At 32.5% G+C, this 15,077-nt stretch overlaps 2 protein-coding genes across 6 annotated transcripts in view; both read left to right on the top strand.

Annotated features, from left to right (window-relative positions):
- The first annotated feature begins 8,358 nt into the window (after window positions 1-8,358).
- On the top strand, window positions 8,359-14,909 carry LOC115973137 (TMV resistance protein N-like). The gene is made up of 5 exons (XM_031093384.1): window positions 8,359-8,846; window positions 12,637-12,874; window positions 13,085-13,729; window positions 13,844-14,254; window positions 14,370-14,909. Exons 1-5 carry the CDS (start codon window positions 8,359-8,361, stop codon window positions 14,907-14,909), a joined length of 2,322 nt encoding a protein of 773 aa, XP_030949244.1.
- Window positions 14,514-15,077, top strand: part of LOC115973134 — a 69,117-nt gene continuing 68,553 nt past the window's right edge. For 4 of the 5 annotated variants that reach the window (XM_031093379.1, XM_031093380.1, XM_031093383.1 and 1 more), the window contains exon 1: window positions 14,516-15,051. The gene's annotated coding sequence lies outside the window, so the exon portion shown is untranslated. Of the gene's footprint in view, window positions 15,052-15,077 lie in introns of all 5 variants that reach the window. The other variant, XM_031093381.1, reaches the window with a different exon arrangement.

The raw sequence follows: 15,077 nt of genomic DNA on the forward strand, positions 1-15,077 counted from the left end.
TTTCCATTGCCAACTATAGTCCAATCCATCTTATTCCTATGAAGAAATTTTTAATATAGTAGGAAAAAAAAAATTAATGCTTCAATTGATTATTATCAGCAAGGACAATTTTTTTTTTTAAGATTAATAAATTCGTAATCTACACCCAAAAGACCAAAACCCACGTTATTGTTTAAGAATATTGGTGTTGATAAGGTTTTAATTTTTAGTTGTGGAATGCTGTTTGATGGATGTACGAAATGAGAGAGAAATAATTAAATAAATTTTAAATTTAAAAAAAATAAAAAATATATTATTATGTGAATGTTTTTGAAAAATGGTCAAAAAAGAAATAAAATTTTATATTAAAATAAACGAAATTTTTGCATGAGATATATTTATTGAGTAATGTTACAGTTATAAACTATTTTATAATATTTCTACAAAATATTAATGTGATCAATTTCTTATTGGTATTCATCTCTTTTTTTTGGAGGAACTCTTATTGGTATTCATCTAGACATACTATTAATTTTTTTTTTCTTTTATCAATAATTACTCATTACATTAGCAATTTGTAAGTGTCTCTAACATTATTCATATTTATTTGATTTTTATGTCTAAGATAGATATTGAGTGAATTAAACGATTGCTAGACTTTGTAACCAAGGTCCACACTCCACGTGCAAGTGACCCTTCTCACTATCATGAACCCGCCAATACAATTACTTGGAAAAGCGTAATGAAGAGTGTCTCAGATAGTCATCAATTGGTTTTTTTCTACATGGCCACATTCAACGTTCCTTTGTGACGTGCTTGACGGATTGACAGGTCTTGCAAGTCACACATGGCCACATTCATTATTCAATCCATCGTATTCCTATGAAGAAATTTCTAACATAGTTGGGAAAAAAAAAATCAATGCTCAAGTTGAATATTAGCAATTTTTGTTTTTGCTAAGTGGTACAATTGGTTTTTTTTTGGTTGTGAATACAGACTAAGTTTGATTTCACTGCTTAGGTGCCCAACGAAAGCAATTCCATCAATGAAGCTAAAATACAAAAAGTGAAAAAATTTACAAAAATTGACCTATATGCAAGTTTGATGAAGTTTGTTTCATCAATCTTTGCATAATTGTATAAAAAGTATAAGTGTTATAGTAATAGTGTATACCTCATCTTTCTATCATATGATTTATATTATTCAATTGTTATCTTATATTTTTTTTTAACTCATACATCAATGTAGCACACTAACCATTAGAAAAAATAATAAAATATAAATAACGAATAAATATTTTATTGAAATATATTGTAGAATAAATAATTTAATGTGGAATTTTTGAAAAAATTTCCGTGTAAAAAAAAAAGATTCTTATTATAAAATATACCAAAAATTTTACACGAGTGAGAAGATAGAAATATAGATTCTTATTGTAAATGCTAACGTGTGAGTGGTGAGCTTGGCGAATTGGTTTGATGAGATAGAAAATTGGTTTGCGAAGGAAGGGTGTTAACGTCTTTTCATAATGAGGGCTTTAATTACATATTTGCCCTTAAAGACTTGAATAATGAGTAGATTTGGTTCAAATCCAACACTCTCGTACTGTGGTTGGTGAAAATTAGTTCAGTTCCCATGCAAAGAACAAAGAAGAGTCCCATATGATTGATGTACTCTCTCTACTTTGTAGATGTGACAACTGATTGAATTTTGCATGAAAATGATTTGTTCTTTTATCTTTCAGTTTATCTTGTCCTTTTTTATTTCCTTCTTTTTCCATGTAAGTATTTATTCCTCTCAGACAAGGTTACATGGATGAAGGAGCCTTAATCAATTTTCATAGACTAGACTAGAGAGCCTTTAATTTTCAAGCATTTTGACTGCACAAGCAGAACAACTGAGCATCCATGTGATCTATAGACAATAGCAACTTTATTGAAGTTAATTTCCCATAAGATTAGGGCTTAAAAGGGTTAAGAATTTGGATGATGTTAATACCGTACTAGTTTGGCATGCACGTACTGGTTTAAACTATAATGTTTACCATATGCTCAGAGTTCAATTTTCTTCAAAAGACTTTTCACCAGTTTATATAGTGAAGGTTAATCAAAAGCCTCACCACGTTTAGCAAGGTTTCTTTATTGTCTTTTATTCAAACATCTAACATTTTCATTGCTTGCCACGCATTCGAGCTGATATGACCTGGTCACATGCATTAGTGTCCCAACGTTGAAAACCAATCTGACTCTCCTCAGTATGAACAAGCGGTATATCTTGTTTCAATTCTCTTATCTAATTTTGCATGAAATTAAATGACTTGTTCTTTTATCTTTCAATTTATCTCGTCCTTTTTTATTTCCTTCTTTTCCATGTAAGTTCTTATTCCTCTTAGACAAGGTTACATGGATGAAGGAGCCTTAATCAATTTTCATAGACTGGACTAGAGAGCCTTTAATTTTCAAGCATTTTGACTGCACAAGCAGAACAACTGAGCATCCATGTGATCCATAGACCATAGCAACTTTTATTGAAGTTAATTTCCCATAAGATTAGTGCTTAAGAATTTGGATGATGTTAATACCATACTAGTTTGGCATGCACGTACTGGTTTAAACTATAATGTTTATCATATGCTCAGAGTTCGATTTTCTTCAAAAGACTTTTCACCAGTTTATATAGTGAAGGTTAATCAAAAGTCTCACCACGTTTAGCAAGGTTTCTTTATTGTCTTTTATTCAAACATCTAACATTTTCATTGCTTGCCACGCATTTGAGCTGATGTGACCTGGTCACGTGCATTAGTGACCAAACTTTGAAAACCAATCTGACTCTCCTCAGTATGAACAAGCCGTATATCTTGTTTCAATTCTCTTATCTAACAATATTTTCTTTCTCACTTCTTGAATTTGATTTGCTTTTAAGTTTTGATATGATCATTTGGTTTGGTATCCGACAATACTAAATTATTGTACTTTCAACGAATAACTCTTGGCGTACCACACAAATCATTAGCATCCGACAATACATCTTGGACTGTGTATCAATTCACAGGGATGGAGTCGGGGTACAAACCTAAAAGGGGGACAATGCTTAACGTAAAGCTCATAAAATTTCATCACATTTATTCGCATCGTAATCTTATATTTGTAGATGCAATTTGAGATTTGCAATAAACTAATACTAATTTTGGTGATTTTTCAAATTTTAATTTTAAGATTTTTATAAATTATGACATCAACGTTAGAGGTTAGCAACAATAAATCATCAATATTAGCTTATGAATAATGCTAGGGATACATCCAACTACACAATTTTTTTTTTCTTTTTTTGAGAAACAAACACACACACAAGGGAGAGGGAAAGGGGTGCCAACTACATAGTTGAATCCACAACATGCCTCACAAAAATTAGGTTAGTCCTAAACAAAAAGCCGAATAAACATATCTTACAAACCACAACAAACTTTTTTTTAGAGATAGTTTTCAACCGCTGATGTTTAATAAATTTCACCATGGTCAAACAAAGTACAAACCATCAATTTTTATTTTTCTCTTTTCCCATTAGCCCGCCTGCCCATTAAGTTCTCTAACGACAGCCACACATCTGATTTCTAAAACATTAAAACAAAAATCATAAAAATAAAAATCCAACTTTATTTTATATTTTTAATCTTTCTTGTTTCACATGTTCCATTTTTCTCATTGTACTCGTGAGTCTATGACCAACATATTATTTAAATATTTTTTAGGCAAAAAACCCATTTTCGTCTCTGAATTTTCACGCAATTTTCATTTTGGTTCCTATCTTTTTTTTCCACCGTTTTTAGTCCTTATCTTGAAAAATGCATCTCGTTTTATTCCTTTCCGTTAGTGCCCTAACGGCCCCGTCCTATGTGGCAGATGGAACTATTAAAATAATAATAAAAAATTTTATTTTGGCATTAAAAAATGCCACATCAACATTTAAATTAAAAAAATTAATTTATTAATTTTAATTAAATAAAAAATAAAAACAGAATTAAAAATAAAAAATCATATAATTTGAGATTTAAGTGTGTTTTGAACAAGAACAATAAGAATACAAACCTAGATCTAAGAATACAAACCTAGATCTAAGAATACAAACCTAGATCTAAGAACACAAACCCAGAAATTAAAATCCAAAAATTAAAAATTTCAAAACCACCATTTTCTCAAACCCAGCAAAATCATCAAATCCTAAATACCCAAAGTACCAAATCAATCCAAAAATACAACACAACAAATCTAAACAAAGAAAGTCTCAGAAAAACCCATCAACCACCACATCTGAAGCAAGCCACGAACCCAGGGACAATCACAGTGACCAAACCCAGGTTTCTTTGGATACCTCCATGGAAATCTTTGGCTCACACATCATTAGAAGCAAGCAATCTAGTAACACTGAGCTTTCTCTTTCTCTCTCAGGCTTTCGTTGTTGACTTTCTCGGAACTTTGACTCTTCCATACTTGGCTCCTTCTCGTGGGTATTCGGGTCGTCTTCTTCTTCTTTGGGTTCGAATCTTTCATGGGTCACTGTCTCTTCGCCTTCCCAAGGCGTCCCAGACAATGACTCTTCTTCATCTTCATCCTCAGCTAAAGCCTCAACCTTTGCTTCTTCTAGTGCTTGCGCTTCTGATTCTTGCTCGGAATGTATGGGTTTGTGATTTATTGGTGGGTTTGGTCACTGTGATTGTCCCTAGGTTCATGGCTTGCTTCAGACGTGATGGTTGATGGGTTTTTCTGAGTTTGAGATTTTTTTTTTGTTTGGATTTGTTATATTTTTGGATTGATTTGGTACTTTGGGGTTTTAGGATTTGATGATTTTGCTGGGTTGAGAAAATTGTGATTTTGAAAATTTTAATTTCTGGATTTTAATTTTTGGGTTTGTATTTTTAGATCTGGGATTATGTTCTTGTTGTTCTCGTTCAAGACACACTTAGATATCAATTCATGTGATTTTTTATTTTTAATTCTGTTTTTTATTTTTTTATTTAATTAAAATTAATAAATTAATTTTTTTAATTTAAATGCTGATGTGGCATTTTTAATGTCAAAATAAAATTTATTATTATTATTTTAATAGTTCTGTCTACCACGTAAGATGGGGCCGTTAGGGCACTAATGGAAATGACTAAAACGAGACGCATTTTTCAGGATAAGAATTAAAAGCAATGGAAAAAAAAATAGAGATCAAAGTGGAAATCGCGTGAAAATGTAGGGACGAAAATGAGTTTTTCGCCTATTTTTTATTGTAACATAATCTTCTCTCTCTCTCTCTTGAAATCTCAGTGAATCTTATCTCTATCCTTTGCTGACATTTTCTATTGATATTTATCTCTTCTCTATAAAAATCTGAGCTTTTCTCCCTCTCCCTCGCTCTTTGTTCTTGCTAATGCCACATATTGATGGGGCAGAAAAGTTGATGTGAAACTTGTCACATATTGGGTCCTAATACAATCAACTATCACATGCTATCATGAGTACCATGTGGAGTCCATCTAAATTCCAAAGTGCCGTTTCCTAGTTTGGGAAACAATAATTTAATAGGTAAAAATAATATCCGTTATAGGAAATTTGCATTTTGAGACCCATTATGTCACTTTGCACTACATATCATAGATGATAGAAAAGTTGCATAGTCACTATTTCATGGATTAAAAAGAGTCGCCTGAGACTTTGAGACATTAACGCTTTGACGGGACAATTGATCTTTTTTTTTTTTTTTTGAGAAAGAAAACTTTTCACACCTAGTAATTACTTACACCTATGACCTGACCTACCCATCTTATTTGGCTGACGCAAGCTAACAAAAGAAGCAAAGTGACATAAGGTGAGCATTTGGGAAGCGCATTCTGTGCTTCACATGTCTCTCTTCTCTTTTTTTTTATTTTTTCATGAGAAATAAACAGTAAATTTAGGTATGTGAACGGTGGAATGCGCGTAAACAAGTGTATAGAGTAGTTTGAGTAATGTTGTTTGAGTGTTTTTGAGACATTAACGCTTTGAAGGGACAATTGATTTTTTTTTTTTTATGAGAAAGAAAACTTTTCACACCAAGTAATTACTTACACCTATGACCTGACCTACCCATCTTATTTGGCTGACGCAAGCTAACAAAAGAAGCAAAGTGACGTAAAGTGAGCATTTGGGAAGGGCATTTTGTGCTTCACATGTCTCTCTCTCTCTCTTTTTTTTTTTTCATCAGACCTGAACAGTAAATTTAGGCATGTAAACAGTAGAATGCGCGTGAACAAATGTATAGAGGAGTTTGAGTAATGTTGTTTGAGTGTTTTTGATATACGTGCGGGTGAAAAAGTATATAAAAATGTGTGTAATGTTGTTTAAAATGTGAAAATGTGTGTTAGAACACACCTGCCAAACAGGGCCTTTGTAACACAATCCATACAAGGAAACTCTGCGTCTAAGTTGTGGATTTCAATTGTCATTCAAATTTGTTTTTTAGTAGGGCTTCCACGTATGCATTTGTGTGAGGAGAATTTGTGAGTTGGATAGTAACGGAATGGTGCTTTAAGGACTTAAATGTCCCACGTTAATTGGTTTAGAGATTAAAAGTGGTAAAAATAAAATGTAGGGACTAAAATGTAAAAAAAAAATCAAAATGTAGGGATTAAAAATGCATTTACGCCTAATTATTTATTATGTGTTATAATAATTAGGGAATCAATTTTAGTTATATAAAATGCCACAAATCAACCACAAATTTTTTTCCCTCCATTTTGGCAATGCCATCGTCACAAATCAATTGCCACAATTTTTTTTTAAAATTCCTCCCCAAGATTTCGGCAACTTGGTTGCCACAATTCTTTTTTATTTTTCCCCCTCCCATTTTTAGCAACTTGGTTGCCACAATTCATATTTTCTCTCTCCTCCCTTCCCTACAATTTTGGCAACTTGGTTGCCACAATTGGTTTCCCTTTGGGCACTCCACATAGCACTAGCACTTCGGGCACTTCACACTCACTTGGGCAGCAAGAATTTCGGTTATCTCATTACCGAAATCCAATTTTTTCTCCCTCCTCCATCACATCACCTATCTTTACTCTCTCTCATACTTTTTCTTGCAATTTCGGCAACACCGTTGCCGAAATTCACTCTCTTTTCTCATTTTTCCAAATAACTTTGAACAGTACCTATATCACCAATAAACTCAATTTTTTGCAATATTCAGTTATAAGACTCGTGAATCTGTGTGAGGTCCACCACAATACAATATTACGAAGGGGGTGTGAAATTTTCAATTAGTCTCTAAAATTAACACTATGTTTAAAGAAAGGGAAAAAAAATTAAGGGAATAGATTTGAAAAAGAAAAAAAACCCAAGGAAAAAATAATGCTAAAAAATTATTTTATTATTTTATTTTTTGTAAATTATAAATGAATAATTCATTAGGAAGAATTAAAAGTAATTTTACAAAAATATTCATAACTTTTTTATACTTTTACGAGGGTACAAGAGTAATCTTGTATAAAAGGTTAATCATTTCTCTTTTTTCTTTCAAATCGGATAGAAACAAAATTTGGAAAAATGTGAGGAATCCCCAGCTTCTATCAATTTTCCCATTTTCTACTTCCTCTCATCTAGTGCAACTAAACATAATATAAAAGGTTTTAACGAATATTTTGTAAGAACTTCCTCAACTACCCATGCTTGTTCACTACTTTCATCTCACTTTCCCTTTTCCTTCTCCCAAACCCACAGCACACTTCAATAACTGAAGCAGAGCTCCAATTCCGCTGATTAGCACCTTCAGCCCGAGATATACACAGCTCCGTTCACCGATTTTTGTTTCCAGTGAGACCCAAAATCAGCCCCTCCATTTGTTGGGTTTTATTTTGATATTTTTTGTTTTTTCCATGTTCCTCCATTTTTTGTATTGTGTTTACTGAGACCTTGGCTCACTTGGCTGTGAATGCTTGTTTATTTATGCCTCTTTTTTTACTCTCTACTCAAGTATAGCTTTAATGCTACTTTTTTTGTTTTTATTTTTTTTTTATTTTAGAAGTTTCTCTATCTTGTTCCTTTGTTATAGCCATGGTTTTGTGAACAATGTCTACTTTGCTCTGCTGTTGGCTTGGGAAAAAAAATTATCTGTACCTAGACCATCTTTGCCGTACATACCCAACACTTGCCCCTGAGTTCTGAACAGTGTGACTTTATTTGTGGTTTCTCTTTCTCATAAGGAACAAAAAAAAGGGGTAATGTTTGACTCATCTGATGAAGGGAAAGATTCAAACCATTGCATCAAATAGTTTTTCTTCTTTCATAATTTATTTTCTTTTCAATTTTTCTTCAGTTCTAATTAATTTTTTTTTTCCATGCAGATCTATTCCTTGATTCAATGGCTTCAAGTTCATCATCTTTCCCAAGTTCTTCTATTTCTTCTACTAGCAAATGGACGTATGATGTTTTCCTGAGTTTCAGTGGTGAGGACACTCGCAATACTGCTACGGACTTTATATATTATGCATTAGTAGAGAAGGGCATTAACACTTTTAAGGACGATCAAAAACTTGAGAAAGGAAAAACTATTAAACCAGAACTCCTTAGAGCGATCAAAGAATCCAAATTTGCCATAGTCATTCTCTCAGAAAATTATGCATTTTCCACTTGGTGCTTAGATGAACTTGTAGAGATCATTGACTGCGAGACAAAAAAGGAAATAACAGTTTTCCCTATTTTTTACAATGTGGATCCATCTGATGTGCGAAAACAAATAGGAACTTTTTCACTTGTTAAACATGAAAAACATTTCAAGGAGAAGGTGGAAACATGGAAAGCTGCTTTGAGTCATGTGGCCGATCTTGCCGGATATCATGTAAAGAATAGGTAATTTTTATTTGAAACACACACACACACACACACACACACACACACACACATATATATATACACACTAGTCATTTAACCAGTGTGATGCATGGGTTAAATTACTGAATGAGTTTGGAAGGAAAAAAAAAGCATTATATTTGAGTTTATATAGTTACTATTAAGACTTTAAAAAGAAAAATAGTTAGCAACGTAGCATAGATGCATGGAATGCTCGTGAGGAGATGGGTCGATGGCTATAACTATCCACAACAGGCATTGGAATCATTTAAAAAAAATGTAATCATAAATAGGTAATAAATAACACTGTATAACTAAAAAAAATAAATAAAAGGACATACGAAAATGACTTAATATTTTAAATATATATTCATAGTTAATTAGAATTTTTTTATAGAAAGTAATTAATTGATATCAAGAACATAATAAATTTAGGCCTAAAAAACTAACTGCATAAATAAAATTTTAAATTATCATTTTTTTAAAAATATTTTGTGATTAATATTGAATTAGCAATGTACAAAAATCTATACAGTATACACGTCTAAGTATTACTTTAGTCTTTGTAGTATATTATATGCCCATACCAATTTAAAAGGAAACTGTGTAGATCTAACTGATAGAGTCACGTAACACAAATATTCTAATAACACTATTGGGAGATAGTTGGAAACCAAAGCCCAAGTGAAAGATGAAATAAATAAATGAAACAAATTTAGTAAATTTTTTTTTTTTTTGGGTATAAAATAATAAAAGTAAGGATGGAATGGTATTTTATGTGTACCTTCCAAGAAGTTGCCTTTCTGCTTAAATGCCCGTTTGTTTCAACTTTTTCAGCCCAAAAGTCACATTTTGAAATAAGCCAGCCCTTTAAGTGCATTTGGTTAGTATAAAACACAACTTTTTCCAAAAAGTTGCATTTTATACTTGTGAAGAGAATGCACAATTCCATTTTTGCCAAAAGTCTATGCACGTTTTGATATATCCGTTGGGTGAGTTGGGCAATTACCAAATTAACCCAAAGAATAAAGGATGCTCATGTCTTCGTCTACGCACAGTTCCTCATTCCTCTCAATAACAAATTTCCAAATCCAAACACAAAAAAATCTATAACAAATTCCCAAATCAGCTAAGGAAAAAAAAAAATCAATCCCTTGCAAATTAGGATTCCTCAAAATGCAAAACAAAAAAAAAAACATCAAAATATTCCTCTCAATAACAAATTTCCAAATCCAAATACTAAAAAATCTATAATAAATTCCCAAATCAGCTAAGGAAAAAAAAATCAATCCCTTGCAAATTAGAATTCCTCAAAATGCAAAACAAAAAAAAAAAAATCAGAATATAGCAAAATCTTTCAAATGGAGTTTGTACCCATTTGCGTTTGCTTTGCTTTGATCCAATCTTCCCGATCTGCTCTGCTTTGCTCTGAATCATCCTGTTTGTAAGTGGTTGAATTTAGAGAAAAAGAAAAGAATCAAGAAGATTAGGGTGAAGAATTGCATGGGTGTTGCAGACGAAGTGTTGAGAGAAAAAAAAAATGAAGAGAGGAAGAAGGAAAGCTGGAACGTTCTAGAGTTTGGAGGAAGTGGTAGGGATAAAATATGGAAAGAAGTAAAAAAAGAAAAGTGTAAGGGTACATGTGTGGAGGAGAAAAAAAGAGGGGGAAAAAAGAAGGAAAAAAAAGAAGAAAGAAATGCGGTAGTGTGTGGAGGATAAAAAAATAGGGAAAAAAGAAGAAGAATGAGGAAATGGTATCACAATATTTTCATAATAAATTTTAAGTGGTAGGTTATTATTAGCTAATAATAGTGAGAAAAAAATAATTTTTTTAGAAAGAGAAAAAAATAATTTTAATAGTACGTTCAAATTAAAATCAGTATCAATTTTTATCACAATATTTTAACAATACTTTTACAATAAAATCAGTATAAATTATCACAATACTTTCACAATAAATCAAAAGTGATAGGTTATTATTGGGAAATTATTGTGTACTCTCGGAGTACTATAAATGTGTACTCCCTCCTCTCACATAAGTGGTGGATCTCACTAATTAAATTCATGGTGGGACCCACCATTTATGTGAGAGGAGGGAGTACAATTTATGGTATTCCGGGAGTACCTAATAATTTTCCATTATTATTAGCTAATATTGGTGAGAAAAAAATAATTTCACAATATTGATTTAAGTATGAAATAAACTTCCTTATATATACATTGTCCTTTTTGGTAATTTATCCCTCAAACTGCCACTTTTATAAGCACTCAGCTTTTTCAAAAAAACATTTTTTAACAGTTTTTACCAAACACTTAGTTTTTTGAAAAAATACTTTTTCATTATGCACTTTTTGAAAATTCAACTTTTTCAAAAAGCTCAACTTCAAAAAGTTGAACCAAACTCAACAACTTAGAAGTAGCAAAACTCAACTCCCTCACGTGACTATCATCTCCTCTTCTACAACGCCACTTTTTCGTTATCTTTTTAATTCTTTCCCTTTCTTAATTCTCTTCATTCTTATCTTTTCTATGACATTCCCTCGTCTCCTTTTTTTTTTTTTTTTAATCTCTTTTTCTCTCATAGTGCTTCTGTAACTCTCTCCTATGTTTTTAATTTTTAATTTTATTTATGTTTCTTTTCCCCCACAATAAGATCATCCATTGCTTTCATTCTCATCTTCTTCTTCCTCTTCTTCTGTCAAATGCTGTAAAAGTTGAAAAATGGGAAACTATTGGGTTTGGTGGAGTCTGGACTTGTAAAGTTGAGAAGGAGAGAGACACATCAGATCATGAAATTAAGATTTTATTATTTTGGCCTTTCTATTTTTTTTTTCTTCTATGTTTTTTGTGTCTTTGTTTTACAATTGCATGGTACTTGTATCCAGTGAAACAATACAATTTTTTAAAGAGAAGTCAACTTCTGTTAGTGTTAGACAATTTTGAGGTTAATAAATATAAATAATGTGGTGTACCATCATCGCTGCCGACGGTAATTGTTCCATTTTCTTCAACAATGATTCAAGAGTACTCCTTGAAAAACAACATAATTAGTTGCCAAAATATAAAAGAAATAGTAGAAAAACAAAGGTAGATCAGAATGAAGTGATAAATAAGGACAAAAATGGCAGACCACGAAAATGCACCTCCAGTTTAGTTAGTGGTAATGACTCGGAAGCGCCAGTGATTTTCATGAACATGTTGATCACTTGCTGTATTGGCGTTGAGATTGTCAATGATTTTTTTTTAAAGACACAGGTGTGCAGTTGGAAAAGAAAAAGTGCTTGCAAATTGCAGTTTTTTTGCAGTCCGGTTATATTTATATGTACCGAGGGAAAATAATAGTATGATACAGTGTAATGATTTGTTTCTTTTGGTTGTGGTTAGTTATTTAAAATTCCAAAAGATACAATTGTTCAGTGTCTTATTTTGCAAAACGAAAAGACACAATTGTTTGGTTTTTTAAAGGCATAAATTTATGTAGCCACATGGCGCAATGAGATAAGGTCAACAAAAGGTCAAATGTTTCGACTACTACTTATCATATAGATATAGATATTCAGCTAATCCACTTTTATATATCTAACTTCATTTAAACCTTTAATTGACATATCTTTTTTTATTTATTATTTTTTGAAATAAATAAACCTTCATCAAATCTCATTTAATTTTTGTCATAGCCTATCTATTTAAATATTTTTATTTAGTCAGCAGATTCGAACACCTAATATCTACCATATTTTTCATGGGACCTATTAATTGGTCATCATATCTTGTTCTCTCTTCATTGCAGTCCTCTCTCTACAGCTATCAAAAGCATTGCGGGACTAATATCACGAAAATTGTGTCGTGAATTCTCAGAAGTTACTGAGGGCTTGATTGGAATAGAGTCTTCATTGTTGGAATTGGAGTCATATTTAGCTTTTTGGTTAAAGAATGAAGTTCGCTTTATAGGGATTTGGGCGATGGGGGGAATGGGGAAGACAACCCTCGCCGAAGTTGCCTATAAGATGTATTCTAAAGAATTTGAAGTTAGTTGTTTTATTGATAATGTTAGGGAAAAATCTGAAAAAAAAGGTTACCTATCATTGTAGAAAAATCTTATTTCTCAAATATTAAATGACACAAATTTGAATATAAAAAATAATTGTGAAGGAGAACACATGATCAAGAATATGTTACATGGTAAAAGGATTCTTCTTGTTCTTGATGATGTAAATGATTTAAACCAATTACAAAAGTTAGCTAGGAAGCGTGATTGGTTTGGTCGGGGTAGTAGAATTATCATAACAACAAGAGATAAGCACTTGTTAGAGACACATTTAATAGATCAAATGTATGAAGTTAAAGCATTGAAAAATGAAGATGCTCTTCATCTTTTTTGTTCAAAAGCTTTTAAAAACAAACTTGTCCCAGATGAATATTTAAAACTGTCCAAAGGTTTTTTGAATTATGTTGCCGGTCATCCTTTAGCTCTTATAGTTTTGGGTTCATTTTTGTATAAAAGAAGTGCTGTTGAATGGGAAAATGAGTTTGAGAAGCTCAAAGAACAACCCAAGCTAGATGTTATCCGAGTACTAAAAATAAGTTATGATGGACTTGAAAGGCAAGATCAAGAAATATTCAAAGATACTGCATGCTTCCTTAATCACGAGAAGGAAGATTATGTAGTACAAATACTAAAAAATCATCTTGGCCACTATCTTGGATTATCCAATCTCATTGACAAATCTCTCTTGAAAATTTCTGAAAATAATGAATTGTGGATGCATGATTTAGTAGAAAATATGGGTAGGGACATAGTTCGTCAAGAGTCCCTTGAGCCTGGGGAGCGCAGTAGACTGTGGCTTTATAAGGATATTGATCATGTGTTGAAAAACAATACGGTAAGAGGTTATTTACTTGAGCTCATACCATATCTTCTTATTTAGCAAGTTGAAATATGAATAATTATGCTAATAATATATTTTGCATTTCACAAATTCCTTTTTTATTATCAGGGAACAAAAAACGTTCAAGCCATGGATATAAAGGGAGCCAAGGATACAAGTATTTATCATGAAGAAAAAGACGCATGTTGGAGGCCACAAGGGTTAGCTCCATCTGGTATTGACTGCATCTCTATGACGGAGTTATATCTAAGGGGAAATGATTTCATTTCCCTTCCTGAAAGCATCTCCCAATTCTCTAGGCTAACACATCTTTACTTGGATGGTTGCAAAGACCTCCAATCAATACCAAATATTCCATCCAAAGTTGAATTTATATGCCTAGACAATTGTACCTCACTGGGGAGATTGCCAGGATCACCAAATCATTTCCACTGGTCATCTTATAGGAGTTTCACTGTCCAGTGTTTCAACTGCTTCGAATTGGCTAACAATATTCAAAACTTAAGTAACACGTTTCAGGTATCTCTCTCTCTCTCTAATCTCTGTGTGTTTTCTAAATATCGCCTGTCTCTGTCTCTGTCTATGTGTTGGGTTTTATTTATTTAGCCCCAAGATCATGGTTTGCATATTTCAGGGACAAAGTAGTCAACAAGTTCCAAAAGGTTATATTATTCCTGGAAGGGAAATTCCGAAGTGGTTTGAAAAAGCAAACATATCTGATACTTTAGTGGCCTCTCGTTGTTATTCATCTGTGGGACCCACTATAATAAAAAAAGTGAAGATACAATTGCCTGGGTCTGGGTCAGGGTCAGGGTGTGATGAGTGGTGGGGAATTGTTTTGTGCATTGTTTTTAAACCCACCGAGGAGCGTAATCATGATTACCAACTGGACTATCTCTTTGAAGTGGATGAATGCCTAATGACTTATTACGCATTTGGACTTGGAGACCCTACTTTTTTTATTAAAATTACGGCAGAATATGGAGGGGAATGGTCTCGTACATATTATACGTCAGAATATGTTAAAGTGGAATCGCATCATCTTTGGCTACATAGTCTGTCCAAGGAATGTTTACTTCCAACAGAGATTGATAATAAGCGATTCCATGAAGTTGAGCTTGAAATAGAGACCGGGCGCATGGAGGTGGAGAAAATTGGGCTTCGTGTGGTATAAAAGCAAGACATTGAAGATCCCAATTGAGATGCTTTCTTCAGTTGGTGATGAAATCTAGGGTTTGAAGATCCCAACCAAAATATGCGAAGCCCATGATGAGGATGAGGATGATGGGGAATTCTTTTCTTCACTTCTTTTACCTGTGAGTTATCAACTTTCTTCTTCTTT

This window comes from Quercus lobata, unplaced genomic scaffold (assembly GCF_001633185.2).
Source record: "Quercus lobata isolate SW786 unplaced genomic scaffold, ValleyOak3.0 Primary Assembly Scq3eQI_12, whole genome shotgun sequence".
Classification (NCBI taxonomy): Eukaryota; Viridiplantae; Streptophyta; class Magnoliopsida; order Fagales; family Fagaceae; genus Quercus; species Quercus lobata.

What these genes read in the sequence shown, in the direction of transcription:
- LOC115973137 (XM_031093384.1), top strand. Translation starts at nt 8,359, where the DNA reads ATGGCTTCAAGTTCATCATCTTTCCCAAGTTCTTCTATTTCTTCTACT. An exon ending in TGTATTCTAAAGAATTTGAA is followed by an intron (nt 12,875 to 13,084) that starts GTTAGTTGTTTT and finishes CAATTACAAAAG; the next exon opens with TTAGCTAGGAAGCGTGATTG. An exon ending in ATGTGTTGAAAAACAATACG is followed by an intron (nt 13,730 to 13,843) that starts GTAAGAGGTTAT and finishes TTTTATTATCAG; the next exon opens with GGAACAAAAAACGTTCAAGC.